Source organism: Haplochromis burtoni, unplaced genomic scaffold, assembly GCF_018398535.1.
Source record: "Haplochromis burtoni strain Fernald_Lab_line unplaced genomic scaffold, NCSU_Asbu1 Contig_66, whole genome shotgun sequence".
Taxonomy (NCBI): Eukaryota; Metazoa; Chordata; class Actinopteri; order Cichliformes; family Cichlidae; genus Haplochromis; species Haplochromis burtoni.
Window position 1 is genome coordinate 1164670 of NW_024582427.1, and position 21495 is coordinate 1186164.

At 41.2% G+C, this 21495-nt stretch overlaps 1 protein-coding gene across 2 annotated transcripts in view; it reads left to right on the forward strand.

Annotated features, from left to right (window-relative positions):
* Positions 1 to 21495, forward strand: part of jade2 (jade family PHD finger 2) — a 227924-nt gene that overhangs the window by 122449 nt on the left and 83980 nt on the right. For both annotated transcript variants that reach the window (XM_005923109.3, XM_005923110.3), the window contains exons 6-9: positions 4970 to 5181; positions 8781 to 8948; positions 12275 to 12391; positions 19611 to 20096. In XM_005923109.3, coding sequence (XP_005923171.1) covers positions 4970 to 5181; positions 8781 to 8948; positions 12275 to 12391; positions 19611 to 20096 — 983 coding nt within the window. The remainder of the gene's footprint in view (positions 1 to 4969; positions 5182 to 8780; positions 8949 to 12274; positions 12392 to 19610; positions 20097 to 21495) is intronic.

Genomic DNA, 21495 nt, shown 5'->3' on the forward strand with positions numbered 1-21495 from the left:
GTGAATATGTTGTAGTGTTGCTGTGTGGCCTCTTTTCTTTCTTTTTTTCCCCATTCTCATTATTCCTTCCCTTTCGCTTCCTTTTTTCCTGACACTCTCCTCTCTGCTTTTCTACATCCCCCATTTTGCCATGGTGACAACTGCTGACCCCGAGCATCTCTCTCATCTCTGCCACTTTACTCAATATCTGATTGGCTCCTTTCAGATAAAGCATAGTAATTGTGTCTATAAATCCCCGCTGGGGTTTCAGGCTTTATTTCTGCTGCACATTCACTTTAAATCAAACTCGGACGTGCGTGCGCATACACACGCGTACTGGCAGAAGCTTCTCATAACCTTCAACGCTAAACAAAACAAACAGACGGCTGATTGGTTCTGCTGGGTGAGGCTGCCGAATCATGATGGGATTATTCAGCGTTTTCTGTCTCAGTGCTGCACATCCTATTTAGATTTATCTGTGTATTTTTGTTTGTGTTCACAATATGCTCTTGGAGACCAAATGTTGATCCTGGACATGCTGCAATCGCTGATTATTTCAGGACTTTTGTTCGATGGTGTTGCATTATTCAGCTTTAGGGTTGTCAAAATTGGCAAAAAGTCTCAAATATACATTTAAAGACCTGGACGGGTACGGCCAATTCAGACACCGCACACAGGCTCAGGTTGCACAATGTACCACTGCATAACTTCCCACTAAGCACACAAACTACTAAAAACTACTAAAGAAGAGTAACAAAGCAAAGAAACTTGGTAAATGTTAAGCCCTAACACTGTTTGCTTTCAGCTGGTAGCTGATTCTACAATATTAGCTTCTCTTCTTTGGCTCCATGTTAAATCAAGAATTGAATATAAAATCCTTCCCTCTACATACAAAGACTTGTATAATCAGACTCCGTCACATGGTACCTCTTGGTACCAGATTATCCCAGTAGAGCACTTTCTTAATCATTCAATCATTCATGTAGCACACCCTTCAGTTTCCAGCACCAGTTTGGGTTCAGAACACAAACACGATCTCTAATTTCAAATTAGGCTTAAAACTTTACTTTTTTTCTTCAACTTATAATCACTGCTGGATGAGGTGACCCTGAATCAGGCGCATCATATTGCGCCATCGGCCCTTCTGACCAACACCAGTAGGCGGTAGGTGAAGTGTCTTGCCCAAGGGCACAACGACCGAGACTGTCCAAGCCGGGGCTCGAACCGGCAACCTTCCGATTACAAGGCGAGCTCCCAACTCTTGAGCCAGCGATCGCCCCTTGATGGAAATCCAGGATCAACAGTCCAAGTGACCAGTCACATTGTTGCGATGCCACAGTTTTGCTACCTGGAAACACAATTACTCCTTAACCCCGGACACTTTTTAATTATTATTTTCAGAATAAACAAGGGTGGGTTTTAACCACATCGTAAAAAATATGGCATCACAGCAATGCGATTAATCAGATGCACCAACCTGTCATGGAATGTGGCCCCGCCCCTCCCTGGGCTCGGTTCTGCCGAAAGGTTCTTCCTGTTAAAAGGGAGTTCTTCTTCCCCACTGTTGCCAAGTGCTTGCTCATAGGGGCTTATCTGATGGGTGGGGTTTTCTTTCTTGTATGGTCGTTACCTTACAATCTAAAGATCCTTGAAGCAACTGTGAATTGGCACCATATAAATAAAATTGAATTGAATTGATAGTTTTCAGTTATGTTTCCTAATCACACTAGGCTAAATCGTTCATTTCGTTCTCCTTCTCTGTCTCTTGTTCCCTATCCTTTGCTCGGTTTGCACAAACAGCAGCGTATCTTAAGTATGAAGCTGCACAAGATGCACCAGCCTGTGCTGACTTTGCCACACAGTACATGTGGTATTACAAGCGGATAACCTGGAGCCTAACAACTTTTCTTGTGAAAATCCAGCTTTGTGCCGCTGGGACACAGCCAGCTTGTGGCTTGTGCTTTTTGTTTTTCCCCCCCCACAAAATCAAATATAATTTTTTTTAAACATTCAATGATATCATACGTGTTTACAATATTTGTTGGCAGCTGTGTTTTGCTGTAGGAAAATGTGTCTTCTTGGAGAAAACTGGGTCAATACAGCAGCTAAATACACATGAATTCTGATTATAAGGATGAGTAACTCTGGGTTACTGTAAGATCAGAGTGTTTAGCATTACGCTGCATTGAGTAGATTAATAGAAATACAATTAGAGAAGTGCATTAAGGCACAGTGTACATGAAAGTTTGAAAGCCAAAGCAGTCAGGCAGACTAGAAGAATCAAAGCATGAAGAAAAGGAAGTTGTTTTTTTTGTGTGTGTTTGTGTTAATTTCCGTTTTACTTTTAAGCACACACACAAATACTGCACATACACAAAAATGAAAGAATCCCTCCATGTGCTCACAGCTGCCACATGCAAACACGGAGACAACAGATAATGCGGTCTTAGGTATGTGTGCTTAGTTCATGATGTAAATGTCACAGCAGGTTAATATCTAACTCCGCTTCCCCTTTTCAGCGGCTTTAGAAGCAGCTTCTGAATCCACGACAACAATCACGTGTGTTCTTCTTCTTGTTCTTTCTTTGTTCATGTCGATGTTCCAGCTCGAGGCCCAATCCACGTGTTTTCTGCCTCAGCAGCAGACGTTGGCTATCATAATAAAGTCGATGTTATTTTCAGTACATTGCAGGGGTATGGTAGGTTAAACAGCAGCTCACCCTGTTGGCAAAAAGATCCTGAGCAGTAAATCATGCTGCTGCTTAGTTAATATTATTATTTGATTGGAAGAGAATGAATGACATAAATAAGATCCACAAATTGACCCACTCCAGTTATAAAAACCTCCCAACTGAGTGCAAAATCCTACAAACGAGTCAAAAAATAATGCAGAGCTACAGACTTGATAAAGTTTTATTTTGACTCTAATGACACTGGCCTCTGATTAGCTGTATTAATCAGGAATCATCTGAAGGGCGTACCGCGTACTTTAGATGGACAAATTAGTGGCATTTGTTTTTTTGGAACAAGCTCGAATTTTACATCTCTCCTACAGGAGCTCAAACTGCCCCACTGACATCCTGAAATACGTACGAAAGCTGTCGTGATACAGCTTCAACCTAAGGCTCAAACCATGAAATTCTCGCTGCTGCAGCTTTCTCGTTAGAATTGGATGAAACCAGAATCCCCGATTCTTCCTTTTCTTGCTTAGAAACATGAGCATCAGATCATCATCGCTCGATGTTGATTTCCACGACAAGTTTGCATCTGAACAACTCAAAAGTTTCTCTCGTTTTTTTCACAACTCTCTCCGTGCGTATCAGTCTTTACTCTAAAGCAGCGATGCCAGACTCGTTTTACATCGTGGGCCACACACAACCCACTTTGATCTTAAGTGAGAATCTCAATATTTAAGAAAAAGATGGTAGAGAAATTCTGCTGTAGTTATTGAAAGACATCAGTCAGCACAACTCATTAAATGGAAAGAAATAAATCTGTAAAATTAGGGGAAAAGTTGCAGAGATGTATTTCATTATTTCCAATCCAATTTTTGAATTCATTTATTTATGTATTTTACTGTGGATACATTATAAAAAACATTTCTATAACAAATAGTGAAAAAATAGGAACTTTTCTTTCATTTAATGTTTTTAACTATTACTTTACTCTGCTCTCATTTGAATGGCTGTGGTGGAGGACTAACTGTGAAGTTTATTTAACACTGTTGAAAGTCCAAAATTCATGCATCCCATCTATTTTCCAAAGATGTCAAATGGGGCGCATTGGGGTGTCTGTTGGCCCGATCCCGGTCCCTGGATCTTAGGTTTGCAAAGGTTTCACATAACTTTAAAATGATGACCAGAGATTGTGCAGTCTGTGATTTAATCTGTGTGAACATCATGTACAGCCAGCATTCACACTGGTGTGTCGTTTAGAATATTTTTGTACGGTTTTTAAACTGTTATCGAAATAATCATTTGCATTTCAGGGAGAAAAAAAAAACAAAACCAAAAAATATTTTCACACTAGATTTAATGCCTTCCTGTTACCCATTTTGTATAATCACTGTAATCTTATCGCAGGTAATAAGATAATAATATTCTACATCTGTTCGCCACGATCCTGGAAACCAGACTGTTTGCTTTCCTGGTATCTTAAACGTTTTATTTTTCATGAGGAAGAAGGCTTGCGTTTGCCAGTTAGATCAGTCTTCATCAACAATTAACCAGCCTTAGAGCAAGGCATTACTTTGAGATGCAAATGGAGCAGGGATACTGATGCTAATGTCGACACATTTTGGCACAGTGAGCTAAGCTGAGGGCAACAAAGGCTTAATGGCACTTTTTTATTTCTTTTTTGGTTGCTTTTCTTCAAATTTTGGCTTTGGTAGCTAATGGGCCTGCAGAGCACATGTGATATTTCTCTTCTTACTCTGGTTAGCAGTCGACTCCAGCTGACACTCTCTCGGCTAATTTTCAGCACGCTTTGCCCTGAGCCGCCCTGAAGAAACAGAAAGTGACCTTGTGAGATAAACACGCAAATGAAGGCTGTGTGTGTTTCAAATTAGTGTTATGCAAAGCGTTTAGGCCCAAAATAACTTGAAATCTGTAAATTGGCTTGCTTGTTTTGAACTTCATATGAGCAGCTTCTCGTTTCTGTTATCTTTGTCGATAAAAGGAACTCAAAGAAACCAGTGAGTGTTGACCTTGGAACTCTACTCTTAGCTTTAATTGTTTTGTACAGGCTTAGTATTTTCTTAAATACTCATCCATTCTCCCAGAGGCCGTGCTTGAGTCTTCAAGCTTTCAAAGAAAACAATATGTGTAAAACAAAAAACAACTTAGCACCAGACAAAATATAATCCTCTAATCACCAAGAATTCCCTGCCTCACAAGAGATGGATGATTAGTTTCTGTCTGGTTCAGTTTTCGTCTGTACGACAAATGCAAACTAATCTTTTTTTGTTTTTTACTTTGTTTTCTCACCGCCAGGCTTACCGGAGCTCGATGAGCTCACCATGGAGTGCGTTCTGGTGGAGCTGGAGAGTGTGTGCCAGGAGAAGATGCAGCAGGCCATCGAGACAGAGGAAGGCCTGGGCATCGAGTACGATGAGGACGTGGTCTGCGACGTCTGCCGCTCACCGGAGGGAGAGGACGGCAACGAGATGGTTTTCTGTGACAAGTGCAATGTCTGTGTTCATCAGGTCAGCAATTATGGGCTCAAGTTCTTCACATTTTTTGTTTGTGCACACTTGTGGAGTTGTATGCACTGTATGCTCCTTGCGTTTGGAGTTTTTGTAGGTTTCTGCAGAATAAGAAGGCGACTGAGTACATGAACTGCACAAAGGTGCACATAGAGCAGTTCTTTCACAAATACTTCCCGTGACAGCCTGAAGCTGGAGGGGCTCTGCTGTGTTTGTCACACGGTGACAGAATATTAATTATTGTGTCGGCTCAGTTGGCACTAACACACTATCACTCCCTTCAGACTGCCCCTGCTTACCTGCTGTTATGACACAGAATGGAAGAAGTTTCCCACAACTGCAGAACTGATCTCATTTTAATCTGTCACCTCCAGTTCCTCTAATAAACGAGTCCTGGGCGACTAATTCAGTGTTATTTTCAGTTATGGTTTGTGGCCTCCGATGGTAATGAAAACAAGATAATCGTGTTAAAACAGTTACTGTGTTGCACTAACTGCCTTTCTTTTTTTCTTGCGTTACAAATTCAACTCTCACCTTTTATTTGACAGCTGTGTGTCGTGACCCCCAACTTAAAGCTCTGCAAAGTTCAGTCTGAGCCAAGATAATTCAAAGATGTGAAATTCCTGACAAAGTTTCCGTAGGTAAACCTCAGAAACCCACCTTAGCCTCTCGTTTGCAACAGCAGACCGCCTGTGGTGGAGGCTGCGGCCGCCCGGGACTGGCAGTTGACCTTGCGAGCCGCGCTTCAATGTCGAAAACAGCCTCAAGTCTGGGCTTTACTCCCAACCAGACGACCTTGTGTCCACCTCCGCCTCCACCTCAGCTGAATTTTATTTAAAATCGAAAGAAAATCTAAGTTAAAAAAAATGTTTCCTTTAAGTTGCATGAGGATTTTATAATGAATATTCAAGTTTAGGAAAAACATCCTGAGCTCAGTGCTTTTGATATTTCAAACAAAACCTGCTCGGTTTCCCACTATCAGACAAAAATTAGCAATCAGAATCTGGAGGTTAAGTCTCCTCTCATTTTTCAGAACTATAAAGAATTTTTTTCTGCATATGAAATCAAAAGCCAGACTGTGAAACAGGAGGAAATATGAATCATCTTAAATATAACGCATTTTTACTCCATTTCATAACAGCTTTGCGTGGCTGCTCTTACTGTTCATAAAGAAGCACAGCAATATATAAAATATCTCTGTTTTTCTCACTTTAGCATGTTTGAAAGCACGCTATTTCCATTCAAGTCCAATTCTTTTCTTTTTTTTTTCAATTCCATTTTATTTATATTGCACCAAATAACAGCAGTCGGCTCGAGGTGCTTAGACTGAAAGGTAAGGACGCTAGGAAGGAAAAACTTAACAGGAAGAAACCTCCAGCACAACCAGGCTCAGGGAGTTGCTGCCATCTTCTGCAACCGGTTGGGGGTGAGGGGAGGGGGGCAGGTTTTTGGCATAAGCGTATATTTCATCACCTCTTCCTTGCATGTGTGCCCTCATGCGCATATTTCAAGAACGCGGGGCATAAATAACTTTTGGATCAAGTCATCAAAACATTACTCTTAGGAGCCTCTGGTGTTTTCCTAGTAGTATTTGTTGAGTAAAAATAGGTACGAGCCAAAAGTTGAGGTGTCATGGAAACAAATTGTAGCAGGCGGTGAAAGAAAAGGTTGCTCCCAGCAGTATTAAGTAATATTGCTTTTAGTGTGTAACCACACTAAAATATCACTAACCAGCATCGTCTGTTCCTTCCCTGGTGAAGTGGTCTCCCCAACGCTCGGTAGGTGAAACACGGGTCATGCTTGCTGAGGTTCTTTGTTTGATCAAGAAAATCATTTCATCAATAGAGTCCCTTAATTGCTTTTAACAAAGACTGAGACTTTCGTGTTTCATTTCCTTGAAGGTTGTTTGTTTTTTCTCTCTGTCTCTGTTGTTTTATCATCCTCTAAGTCTAATATGAATGTGTGTTCTGCCTTTTTAGTTATATGAAATATGATGTGTCCTTCCCTCGTGATGGTCTGGGATTTGGGGCGTCTAAATTTCATTTGAGGCTCAACTAAAGGAGTAATGCTTTGATATGATAGATCTGAGGTGATAGGGATAATGGTAGAAAAAGAGGCATTACGTATGCTTCGCTTGCCACAGTAGACCCTTTCTAACAATGAAGGAGTAAATAATGTCTGACAATAAAATAACACTTTGTTTCTAACCCTGGGGACCGGATCTTATCAGAAACATATAAGCATGCTGTTACGCTGGCATGAAAGACTTCCATGGCACCCCTCTGTGATAGCGGAAGGGGAATTGGGTGGAGCTCTGATCATACAAAACCCAGCTGTGCTTTAAAAAACAAAATAAAGTCTATGTGGCATTTCAGATGTGTTGGAAGCTCATGCTGTTTTTACTAAAATAAAGAAATATTAAATGGAGATTTGTAATTGGAGCAGCAGTGGATAAAACCTTGCAGTTAATAAAACCTATATGAGAATACAGAAGTTGTTGCATTGAAACCAAATGTATGTTGGGGATTTTGACTTAAAAAGCAAGACGACTCGCAGGCTTCAGGGTGTAGCTGGTGAAAGTTATGCCAAGATTCCTGTTGGGAATCGCCCAATGTCTTCTACGGTTACTGTTGCAAGCAAGTACGTCATTAACACAGGAAGGCCATTCCCCATTTAAAGCAAGTTATTTAGGTTTTTAGTCTTTCCTAATGATTTTATTGTTGCTACTTCGCACACTGATGACCTTATTGGTCTCCACCCAAACTGTGGTCAAACTAAAAGCCCTCCGATTTGTCCGTTGGTGTGTGATGTTAGATTAAAAGGGCTTAGGCATAGGAACAGGCACTTGTGTGAATGAGTGAATGAAGCTTGTAGTAAAAAGGAATAGAAAAGTGCTCTATAAGTACCAGTCCATTAACCATTATGCTGACATCAGTAATATGGTCAGTGCTGTGACATCCTGATGCGTTCACACATTTTCATGCTTTTTATGGCCGAGTGATTGTATTGCAGCAGTCATGTCGAGATGAATGTGTCCACCATATAACTGCTTGAGAGCGTTCTTAACTTTTCAGCGGCTTGTAATTCTCATTAGTTTGTGCAACCGACAACAAGAAAACTTAATGGATTGTGAACCGGATCAGCTGCGGCACCACTTATGTGCTCAATCACAACAAAAACAAAACAAAATTCACTGTTTTTAGGTTGGCTTGAAAAGCTGACTGTCAGTCATCTTTTTGCCAACACAGAGTATATGGAATACAACTTTTAATATACACCTAATGGTTTACATGGGGTGTATGTTAATGTGCTTCAGTGTACAAATAGGTCTTTAATGAACTTTTTATTTATGGTGATTTGACGTAGTTTTCCATTCTCTTATTAGCAAGGCTAGCAATCTGTCCACTGCATAAGAAGTTACAGCTATTGGCTGGTTAGCTTGGCACAAAGACTTTGTAGGTAGAATTGGTTAGCCAGAATAAATTGGCTTGCATGTTACGTCATGGTTGGTAACCTATGTAAATTCAGAACCATCGTTATGCAGCTTTCGCATTAAGACCTGTCATAACTTTCCTTTTTTATTTCTTTCCCTGTTGCAGGCGTGTTACGGCATCCTGAAGGTACCCCAGGGGAACTGGCTGTGTCGGACCTGCGCTCTCGGGGTCCAGCCAAAATGTCTGCTCTGCCCCAAGAGAGGGGGGGCACTCAAGCCCACCCGCAGTGGAACCAAGTGGGTCCACGTCAGCTGTGCCTTATGGATCCCTGAGGTGAGACACTGAGAGAAAGACACAGAGGTGGTCACATACAGTCAGATACTGATTGGTTTCTTTGTGCAATCTTAAAATTGCAGCCAGCATGTTAATGAATTTTTAATACATCCCTGGAAGTGTAACCTTTTCTACATTCGCTTTTAGGCATTGTTGGCTTCACAGAATTGTTCCCACAATGTTGGGAGGATGAAATTGTTCAAAATGTCGTGGTATGGTAAAGCGTTAAGAAGGCAAGCCGAACTCCTGAAAAACAGCCCCACACTGTGATACTTCCTCCACCAAACTTTGTACTTTGCACATTGCAGTCAGACAACTGCCAAACCCAGACTCTTCCATTGGATTACCAGATGAAGAAGCGTGATGTCCATCCAGAGAACATCTCCACTGCTCTATAGTCCAGTGGCGGTGTGGTTTACACCACTGCATCTGATGCTTTGCATTGCGCTTGGTTCTGTAAGGCTCGGATTACACTCCACTCCATGAAGCTCTCTCTGCGCTGGTCTTCAGCAAATCTGAAGGTCACATGAGTTTTGTAGATCAGTAGCAACTGACTGTGCAGAAAGTCAGTGACCTTTGCACACTATTTGCCTCAGCATTTGCTGACACTGAGCTGTAACTTTACATAGCCTACCACTTCATGGCTTCAAGTCACTTCCACTTCCACTAACAGTTGACTGTGGAATATTTAGTAGCAAGGAAACTGCATGACTGGACTTGTTGGACAGGTAAGTCCTGAGAGCAACCCATTCGTTCACTAATATTTATAAAAGTAGTCTGCACGTCCAGGTGCTGCATGTTATACACCTGTGGCCGTGGAAATGACCGGAAAACTTGAATTCAATGATTCGGATGCCTGAGTGAATACTTTTGGCAATGTAGCGCATCGCTGTGGTTTTACGGTGAGGCCTTTGCTTTGCAATTAGACTCAAAAAAGTCTTTGGTGGAAGATTTTGAGAAGCATTTGCACCTGTTACTTGTTTCCACCACTTGTTTAGAGTAAATGTTTAAAACACCAGTCAACACCTTCCTCTTTACAATCTGAAGAATGCATAATGATTCCCGAGGAACCTGGCTGTCAAGCGTGCTTCTCCCAGCAGCCGCTCATTTCGTCTTGACGTTTCTTGATGACATCTTTTGTCAACGTCGCTCATCTGAAAGCCCCAAACGGAGCCCCCTCATTTCAGAAGGTTCGTGGATGAGCTTCGAGCCTTGCACACCTTTAAGACAGCCAGTCATATTTCTTGCGACTATTCAGCGGCACACTTCACCAGCACATTTCTCTCAATAATAGAGTGGCTTTTGGCACCTCAAACCTTTTCCTCCTAATTGCCTTCTGTCACCCTTGATTGGGCTAATTGTTTTCGTTGCTCCATTCGCTTTTGTTTTCTCTTCCTACCATGGCGGAGGGGGTTAATTTGCATGTCTGTGCTGTGTGTGTGTGTTTTGTGCTCTTGTCCTTGTGTGGGCTCAGATGTATGTGCTTCATGCTACTAGTTGGTAGATTTGTTCTGAATATGTGGTGGAAAAAACTGTGTGTAAGTGTGTTTTACATTTATAGTGTATGTGTGTTTGTTTTTGTAAGGGTGTGTGTGCCTTCAAATGATACAGCGTCTCCAGAGCTGTGCATAGCTGCCTTACGCCTGCCTTCAGCTCCTAGAGAAAGGTCTCTCTTTAAACAGCTTTTCACCCCTCATAGTTACACATAGACACACAAACACACACACTCAATCTCAAAGAGGAAGAGCCCCTCTTTTAAGAAGGCTTTTTATTTAACACAGTGATTTCCTCTAAAGCGATTTTAGATTTTGTCCCTTTTTTCATCTGTCTGCTTTGAAATGTGAAGTGCAACTTCTGCGTATGTGTGTGTGTGCGTGGGAATCACGGTTGTGAACAATTCAATCAATTAACTGTACCATTCAAAAAGTGGAAATCCTTTTCTTATCGACCGGCTCTTATATCAGCTGCATAAAAGAAGTGCGCGTTGACAGTGACGGCTGTGGCATCATTGTCAGAATTGCACTTTCTATTGACATTCTCAATGGAGTGAAAATTGACCCCCCGCATCAACTGTGTGAGTGTGTTGTACAAAAGACATCGATAATAACAGAAAGAGCAGAGGCCATTGGTTTGTTCTGTGGTTGAGCAGATGAGAGGAGGAAAGAAAATCAGATAGAAGGACGAGCGGATGATGGGGGGGAGGCGTGACCTGCGGAAATCAGTTGTCAGCTTGTTAATACAAGCGTGAAGGACAAGGAGAGAAGGCCGTGCCTCAAATATGACAAGAAGTGGATGTGAAAGAAGTGGAATGGTTTTTTTTTTCCTTTTTTGTAAAGAAATAGGCAGCAGAGGAAGGAAGGAAGGAAGAAACAGCGCTTTGGTGATGAGTGCTCTTCACTTCTTTTCTGCATGGCTGGTTGGCACAAGTCAATGACTTCTTGGTTGTATTTGGTGCAGGGAGGTCTGGGGCCAAAGCTGTTCTGAATGAACTGCTCAAAGAGGAAGTCACACAGAGCTTTACAGTAACCTTTTTCCAAGAAGCACATGTGTCTCTGCTCTGGGTCCGAGGACAGTTTTGGAAATTGGAAAACAGGTGAAGTTATTCAAGCTAAATTTGGGTGTAAACTGTCATTCCTAGGATGCGTTTAGGGAGGTTACTTTAATCAGAAACTGAAGAAGTTGCGTAGCTGAGGTGTTAAATATATTTAAGAAGATGATAATTATGTTCTAACTTCAAATGTTGTATTTTATTAATACTTTATATGCCAAATCACAGTTGCTTCAAGAAGCTTTTTTGTTTTTTAAGGTAAAGATCCTACAATAGTACATAAAAAATCTGAACAATCAGACGACCCCCTATGAGCAAGCACTTGGCGACAGAGGGAAAGAAAAACTCCCTCCTAAGAGGAAGAAACCACCAGCAAAGCAAGGCTCAGAGAGGGGCAGCCGTCTGCCGCGACTAGTTGGGGTTGAGGGGAGAAAAGAGAAGTGAAAGACAGCCAGAGATTAATAATAGCCAATGATTAAATGCAAAGTGGTGTATAAAAATAGAGGGAGTGAAAAGGAACACATCATGGGAAGCCCCCAGATGCACCCAGAGTCTTTCAGCCTCAGTTGCCTGTATGACCATCGCAGATGAATATTAACTTATCCCAAAAAAAGCTGCATATTCCAACATTTGAGAAGCTGCAACCAAAATATGTTTGGCACTTTGCCTAATTATTAAGTGAGATTTTTTAAAAAGAATTTAGAGTAAGATGAGTCTCATCAGTGTTGTTGTGCTTTCTATGTTTGTTTCTTACTAACTGTTTTGTTTTCCTCCTTAGGTGAGTATAGGCTGTCCAGAGAAGATGGAGCCCATTACCAAGGTGTCCCATATCCCCGCCAGCCGCTGGGCTCTGTCCTGCAGCCTGTGTCGAGAGCACACAGGGACCTGCATTCAGGTATATTATCAGTGCTTTGCCCGTCTATCTCATTGTCTTCAAATGTTAAAAGAAAAACCCCAAAAACAAAAGAAACACAAGCAGCATTCAAAACGTCCACAGGTTCTACAGTGCTCCAGATTATGGGTTTCAGTTTTTGCTTCTTTTCCTTCTCTGGTTGCTAAATCTCAACTACCAGTTTGCAAACAAGTTAAACCAAGATAAGTGAGGGTGTGATTTCAACAGCAACAAGTTTCCTCTTTTTAAATTATCATGCAGCCTGCATGCATGCTGTACATCAGCCAGAGGTGGTTTGTGGATATGTGAAGGTTTCCACTATGTGTAATATTTATTACAAAGGGTGAAACACTGATCCATGAATTTATTAATGAAGCCTTGCAGGTAAAAAGACACAAAATGAGCACAGCATGCTCCAAACACAGCATTTCTCTCATCAAATTATTGTAGTTTTTAGTTTCCTGATAGGCAATGTGGATGTGTTTGAAGCGACTGCTTAGTATGCAAACACAGCCCCTGCTGACACACTTACACTAACCCACTTCACAGACATTAGCCTGTGCATGATTTAGCTTCAAAAGTGCCCTTAAGGTGAACCGCAATCCTAAAGCATTGCAATGCTTTTGCATTTGCTTGCAGCATATGCACATCCCAGATGTATGTACTGGATACGGACGCGTGTGTGCATTTGCGCATCGGCGAGGGTGTTTCCTGACAGTGTATCCCTGCTGTAGACTATCAGCGAACCCCCTGAGTTGGAGTCGTCCGTAGGGAGAGTCTCACTCTCCTGTTTCCATAGCTGAAAGCAGACTGCTGTACAAACATACTTGCTAATCAGTTGAGATGCCTTTCTGCACAGCAGCTCGAGCAGCAGGAGTTCTTTGTAAACCACGTTGTAGAGAAAAGTCGGAAATAAGAAATATTTTTCCGCCTCGAAAAGTTTCAGTCCAGGAGAGAAAATTTCTTTTAATCTATTTTGCCGATTTAAGTGTTTGCTGTGATTTGTGATACAATCATTGTAGATCAATTGCAGGACAATGTATTCACACTATAGCAGACATTAAAGCACAAAGCATGTGTTACCACTGATATCTGTGTGTTTTTAATGTTGAGTAGGTCAGACAGCTTCAGCCTTGAGTGTTCTTCACTTCGGCACCACTTCTAATAGTGAAATCCACTTTTTGAAGCCTTCGTCTAATGACACCTTGTCCTGTCTCTTTTCATGCTGAGCTACTAACAAGCATCTCAAGCGCTCATAACAAAGTATACATATCTAACAACCATTAGCCAGGACGTTCTGAGTTAAGAGTCTCTTAATTAGTATTCTACTGAAGATCTGTGCACTAGAAGGTCAACCAGTGCCACCTGTACTGTATATGTAAAAGAGATTCTGTGTACAGCTTTTAATAATGAGATTGTTGTAGCTCTAAGTGTGCTAGATGGATTAAGTGAATAGAAGAAGGTCTTGAAAATATGTCGTAAGAATTTAATTTGCTTTATTATGACTCTGGTTATTCCCATATCAAGCGGTGGACATCCAGCAGCTCAGATGGTGGAATATCATAGGATTGGAGCTGAATTCTGTTTAAACATACAGAACTTTGTTTTAAAGTCTAGTCCTGTGCAGTGCTGCACATTTTGTTATTGAAGTGATACCAAGTAAATACAGGGCTAGTATTGCGAAGAACAATACTTATACTTTTAACTTATAAAAGCAACTTATGTAGTAGAGATTTAAGAGATGTGACCCTTAAATAACAGTGTTTTTTACTTTCCACGGTTACAAAGCACACCAATCAGCCTTTTATGTATTTTGAAACTGGGCTTTTTGGAGGAAATTTGCCTGCTCTAAAGCACTTTGGATCAACTTCTGTTGTTTAAATTTGCTTTAGGTCAAAAATAAAATAGATGTATTGGGAAACACGAAAGGGTTATGACAGTTTTCATAGTGCATGTTTGAGGTATATTTTTTCATTTTCAAAAAAGAAAACAATTTAACACAATTCAGTGGGCTACATTCTGAACTTGGAGGATAGAAACAAACTATTGATCCTATCGCGCTACAATACCAGTATTGTTATCAATACGATTGACTATATTGACGATTGATTGACATATAGGGAAGATGCTTGAGATCTTTCAAGTGATCACACTGATTAGTTACTGTAGGTCCAAGCTTCTCTCTAATCTCTGCCCCTTTCTGGCTTTTGGGTGGAAAAATGGTGCAGTGGTTAGCACTGCCGCCTCACAGCCTTTCTCTGTGGAGTTTGCCTGTTTATGCTCCCTCTGGGTACTCCTGCTTCCTTCCACGATGCAAAGGATTGCATGTTAGGTTAATTGGTGACTCTAAATTTGCTAAGGGTCCAATGTAAGTCTATAAGCTCCAGTGCCTGCATGACCCCGAATTGAATTTGTGGTAATATAACGAATGGATAGATTTGTTTAAAATTAATTATGGAGAGTGATGGAAAATCGGCTAAACCTAAAGCTGAAAAAGATGGGAAGTTGCTTCATTGATTTTTCTGGTTGGTTTGTACCAAATACATGTGCAACAAAAAAAGAGAGGAAACAAATCCAGAATTTTTCAGGTCAAGGAAATGTTGATAAATCGCAAGTTGATACACAAGTTAAAAAATGTTCCAGAGTAAAGTATGAACAAACCTCAGTCTGAATAATGTCGGGGGTTTTTTTTCTCAGTTAAGTCTTGCAAAGATTATTTTAGAGAAACATGTTTTCTTCACAAACAGAAGTAGTCGGCAGCAGTGTGGGCACTGATAAAAACATTATTAATGAATCCCTGCCAGAACAGAGCAGGTGCAGTCGAAAAGGCCAGATGAGTATTTTTTTCTTTTTCTTTTTTTTTTTCCTCCGATGACTTGGCTCATACCAAACAACACATTTAGCCAACTCCACGCTGTGTTCAACCTTTTGCCACCGAAAAAGTGAGAGCAGCTGCAGTGGGCTCAATCTGACATTTGGTTGGTAATAAAAAAAATGGGTTTACAGTGGAGACCTTTGACCGTAACTCCACGTTTTATCAGGATGTTGTATTTATTGGGGTGTCTTACACAGGCTAAGCATGTGATTATTGGATCACACCTTCTGTTTCTTCATCACTGGCTTTATTTTCTTGGTGATTTATCTGTGCATCAGGTGAAACTGTCAAGCTTTAGTAAACAGTGAGTGTAGGACTCAAGTGCGGGACCCGGGCAAGACGGAGAGAAGTAGAGTGCATTTTGAGATTCTTTATTCGCTTAGAGACATTGCACATGAACTAACTTAAATGAGCTCTTACTCACTTTAAAGAAACGTAAACATAGAAACAAACTTTATTTAAATACAAGGCTGAGCTCAGCTGAACATATGAATGCAGTTAACTGGAGAGAGAGGCAGGCATGAGGAGCGAAGGCAGGTAGCGAGGGTAAGATCTGTGAGACAAGAGGACAAGTTAGACAGTGCAGAGAAGGAGGAGGAGGAGGTGAGTTAGGCAATGTTGTCCAGAGGATTATTGTGAGAAAACCTTACTTGAAATCCGAGGTAGTCGGGCCAGGGGAGGGTGCCAAAAGGGAGAGGTTTTGAGCCCGCAAGGAAGCTGGTGAAGGGTGGAGCGTGGGAAGGCTCCGAAGAGTGGCAGCGGTGATCCAGCAGGTGAGTAATGATCTCAAGTGGCAGCAGAAGAAGTGGCATTCGTGAGAGGTGAGTGGTTGCACATGGATGTGAGATCTGGGGCTGGCTGGCTTAGTGGAGACGAGGAGAAAAGGCACGGAATTACATGAGAAACAGATCATAAGAAAAAGCAAATAAAAACAAGATTAGCCTCTTCACCACGTCGGGTGAGCTCATAATCTGGCGGAGTGTGGTCTGCGCTGGTCTTTTTGTTCAGCAATTGATTGCTCTGATGATCAGCAGGTGACCTGAAGGGGAGGAGAAAACGTGGTTGCGGCTCCACTCCGATGGGGTGGAGGAAAACAGCTGCCTTCTAAACCCACATCTGGCAGCTAACTCATTGGTCAAAGCTTCTTATGACAGAGAAAAGCCATTTAGTTTTACCTTAAAAAACAATAAAGGACAAATTAAACTCTTTAAACACGAGAATGTACACTGAAAAACCAACCAAACTGTCATAATGATTTGAGGGCTGTGCAAAAATCCATTAGAGCCAAGGTTTCTTTGCATTAGCTAGCTTGAAAAACACCTAAAACCCCAGTTAAAAATAATGGATAGTTATCCACTGTCTTTGTTAACCCAGGCTGTGTTTGTTGATCGCATACAATGATGTGCCACTTCACTCTTCTTTGACACAAAATGGATGGATTGAGTTAAGCCTGATGAGTCAAGATAATCAGGTCATGGAAAGAAAATATGGATATTAAAAATATATATATGGTAAAATCTAGCAGGTGTTGCCAAGAAGACAAAATGGTAATACTGCAGAATGTTCACATGCTTATGCTTGTGCATATGCAGTCATTTCAGACTGCTGCACATCAAAAACAGATTTCATAAACGTGATCACTATATCAGATCTGATACAGTCCCATAGTGAAAAAAATATGGAAATCATTTGTTTTTCGTCAATAAAGGTAAAATTCATATAAAATATATGCACAATATGAAGTGGGACTTAAACAAGTGCTGTGAAATAAACTTTATGGGTAGAATGTTGTTATCTATTGGACACAATATCTTGGATACATTGTCAAAGTTTTAGGAGAAAATTTGCCACTCAGCAACCATCTTGGTAACAAAGTGGCAGCTGTGGTAAACGCTTACTCCATTTGTAACTAAGATGGGCAATTATCAGTTATCATAAAGCCCCGAGTCAAATAAACGGGGAGAGATATAACGTGAATTCCAGTGGTTACCAGAATATAAAACTGTCTAATCTGATAAAAAATGAAATAGTTTGGTGATTTTACCCTAAAATAAGGTTTCTTTTTTTTGTCATCTACAAAAGGCGTGTATGCTATGCACAAAGTTACGCAATATATGCTATATCAGTGTTTCTAACTGTTTAGGTGTTTATGGACTTTCTTCACCATAGCACAAGTGTTCTGCTGTGCCACATCATACATAAGCCGAGAAACAACACTAGGCACGCTTGCATCTTTACCACGATAATGAGTAGATATACAGTGGGGGAAATAATTGGTATACTAAGTGTTTTGACTTGGGGAGGGACGTTCTCGTCCAACATTTAGTAGGACATGACCGCATTCATTGGCCCTTTAATGTGGCGAAGTCATCCTGTACCCTTAGCAGAAAAACACCTGTGAGGATAGTGTTCTTTTTGTCATACTTGGAATTTCTCTTTTTCCAAACATGGGAGGTTGAGTTGATGCCAGAAAGCTCGATTTTACTTTCATCTGACCACAACACTTTCTCCTGCACTTTCTCTGAATCATTTAGATTTTCAGTGGCAAACTTAGGCAGGCATGTACATTACCAATGCTGTTAACAGTGGTGTTTCTTGGCAAACTTAAAAATTTTAGCAGGGGATCAGATACTTACAGTGGTTTGAAAAAGTGTTTGTCCCCTGATTTAGTTTTAGTTTTAGTTTTTGTATACGTGTCACACTTAAATGTTTCAGATCATCAGACAAATATAATATTAGAGAAAACACAAGTAAACACAAAATGCATTTTCTAAATGAAGGTGTTTATCATTGTAATAATAATAATAATTCATTTATAAACTGTAATTAACTTGTGTTTTAAGAAATCGGGAAGGGGGCAAACACTTTTTCACTTCACTGTATTTCCCCCAGTGTACAGGCTGCCACACCTTTTGAACTTCTAGGGTTCATCTGCATTAGCACAATAACACAGTAGGTTTATGTTTTCTCATTTTGCTGTTGATTGACTGTTTGCAATCAGTAGTGTTTCATATTTGCTGTTATAGCACTTCCCTATAGATTTCTAACGGGGTTTGTTTGAGTGGTAAATCTCCCTCATAATCTCTCTGATAATGTATCTGGTAACGTTAGGGAAAGAACTGGTGAAAATGTGGTATTTGCAGGCAGTTTTCAATAAAAACCAAGCTTGTCGTGCTCAAAAGACTAAAATATATAACAGTGACTGTACAACTTGACATATTGAGCCAATTAAAGCAAGGAGTCTATCATCATTATCCACATTGGGGAATAACACACATAGGAGGTCTCCATTAGTCAGTTTGCGGTTTCACATGGATTCACATGCTGTTTCACAAATCATGTAAGTTTAATGCAGGATATCTCTGTTAATCCTCCCACACACAAATAGGATCTAATATTAAGTCCATAAAAGATGAAATGAGAGTGGGTTCATCTGGATCTCTCAGCATACCTGAGATTACAGTCGCACACTTTTCCATGTGCTGCTGAAGTTGTAGTGATAGATTGGTGTTCGGGCTGATGATGACCTACTTTAGTGTGACAGTAGAGAAGACTGCAGCACAGTCCAAAACCAACCCGAAGTTCAAGCAAAAAAGAATATACTAGCCAGTTATCTCTCCTTTTTTGCCTCATCGTACAAACCACATTTGGAAATGCCGAGAAGCCCAACGCCAGTTAGGACTGGACTGTTTCTATGGTAGGAAGTAGTTCCAATTAAAACTTTTTAAAGCTTTTTAGAAAGTTTTTATGAAGCATAAAAGCCAAATAAGGATAAGAGAAATAAAGGGAGAGAGACATTTGTAGAAAAGTTGTTTTCCAGATGGTTGAGTCGGTCGGATCAGTGAGGTTTTTTTTTTATCATGCACTGCAGTGCAGAGAGTCACCAACGAGCCTCCTGCCGAATCCTGAACTACTTTGATAAGTGCAGATCTACACACACACTAACAAATGTGCATGCAGCAGTGACACCAGTACAGTCACAAGGGTTCTCGCTTTCTCACACACACACACACACACAAAATCGTACCATGCCTGGAGGGACTCAGTGGGAGGTCAGCTCTTAGTATGACCTGTAATGGATAGCACTGAGAAACATGCACTCACACACATATTGAAACATATCCCAAGTTACCAGAATGTCAGCAGAAATGGGAAAGCTGTGTTTGTTGTGACTTGGTCTGTCTTTCTGCTTTGCTGCACTTGTTCTGGAACCTTGATAACGCAATAAATGAACCGAAAATGACAGCTTAAAACAAACAGGTTTGACGAAATGTCTGAGAACATGAAGACATTTTTTTTTTATTTCTGTGTCCCTTAACTCAATTTCCTCTCTGTCCCTGCTCCCAGTGCTCCATGCCCTCCTGTATTGTGGCCTTCCATGTGACCTGCGCCTTCGATCACGGCCTGGAGATGAAGACCATCTTGGCCGAGAACGACGAGGTGCGCTTCAAGTCCTTCTGCCTGGAGCACAGCAACACCAGTACAAACACCAACAGCACCTTCAGCTCAAGCGGACTGAGCAACGGCAATCACGTCACCGCTTCCACCGCCAACGGAGCACACGGTGGAGCCAGACCCGAGTGGGCCGCCCCCGGTCTCACCTCCGAGCTTCGGCAGGACCAGCAAAACGAGACAAATGGCAGCAGCGATCCGGAGCAGAGGTCGGTATCGCACCTGGTTTCAGTGTCGGCGTCGGAGCGGGCTGAGCGCGACCAACTGGAGAGAGAAAAAGTGAGCCAGAGGAAGCAGAAGCTTCAGGAGCTGGAGGATGAGTTTTACCGACTCGTGGAACCCAGGGAGGTTGCCGAAAACCTGGGGCTGCCCGTCTCCCAGGTGTGTTAAGCTAGGACCCTACAGCTTCTCATTAAGTTATAAGAAATGAGGTTAAACACTCGTTGCGATAGGATAGGTACGCCTGTATGTGCATCAAAAAATACCTGCTCCTCTAGGTAGTGACTCAGGTATAGGCACGAAGTGCACAGACATGGTCAACAAGATGAGTGGCTGAAAAAACTCACTGATGAGAGAGCTCATAATAGCAGCACTTGTTCCTGCTAAGAGGGAGCAAGTATGCAGATACTGTGACTGCTCAGTACAGCAGCGACGTGCAGCAGAGCATTTCAGAACGCCCGATTCACCAAAGCATGAAGCTGTTAGGAAGTGCCGTTTCTGTCCAAAGAACAAAAAGCTGAAGGCTCCTATTGATTGATGAAATCTGGGAGAACATTGCCTAGTCGGAAAAATGTGTTTGTGTTAAGAGTATAAAATTATAGAAATATGAGAAGACTAATCATGTACTTGCCTCGATTTAGCACACTGGCTCAAGTGTTCCCCATTCATAGGTATTCGTAGACCGCATGATGAGTTACAGGTATTTGTTTAGACAATGCTCTGTTCTGCTTTCCAAACATGGACGCTGCTGCTGGAAAGTGTTTTATTTTTAATTTTTTTTTACTAGGAAAGCTAAACCATGGATTTGAAAGAGTTCTTTTTTTAAAAAAGAATTTTTGATACTGAGTCAACACTTCAGGGCCATTTTGGGTTTTAAAAATATAATAGAGCTGAGAGAGAGAGGAAAAAACTCAGGTATTGTCTGGTTAAGGTCACAAATCTATGAGAAAATATTGTTGTGTTGTCAAAGAACTGCTTCACTTTTCTTGGCAAGGTTGGGGCAACCACATTACACCACAGTGCCTCAGTGTGCTTTGTGTCTTGCCTGCAGTGTATGATCTAATAGAGGTATTCATTGTAGTTGGATACAATAATGAAATACTTGGGATTGTAGCCATGTTGTCAAATACCCAGACTTTGAAGAGTCATTGCTTACTCAGATCACGAGTGAAACGTTTTTCGTAGTACTGCACTTCTTTAATGTGTGCAGTCCTGGTTTATTTTCATTGGTGTAAAAGGTTGATCCTTCAAATGTGAATATGAATGGGGATTTTTAACAACAGAAAGATGTCACGTCTACAATCATGGGAAAAATGAAGTTTTCACAGGACTCTATACAGCCCTGTGAAAAACTCGGTGAGGTCGAACAACTTTTAGCGTCAGTAACTTCAAGTAATTATTTTCTGTATGACTTTATCAGCCTCTCAAACTGTTGTGAAGGAATTTTGGCCCACGTTTCTTTAAAAACAGTTCACACTCCATGTGTGCACACCTCTCTTAAGGTCCCACCACAGCATTTCAATCAGGTTAGGGTCATTGCAACACAGTGATTCTTCTTATT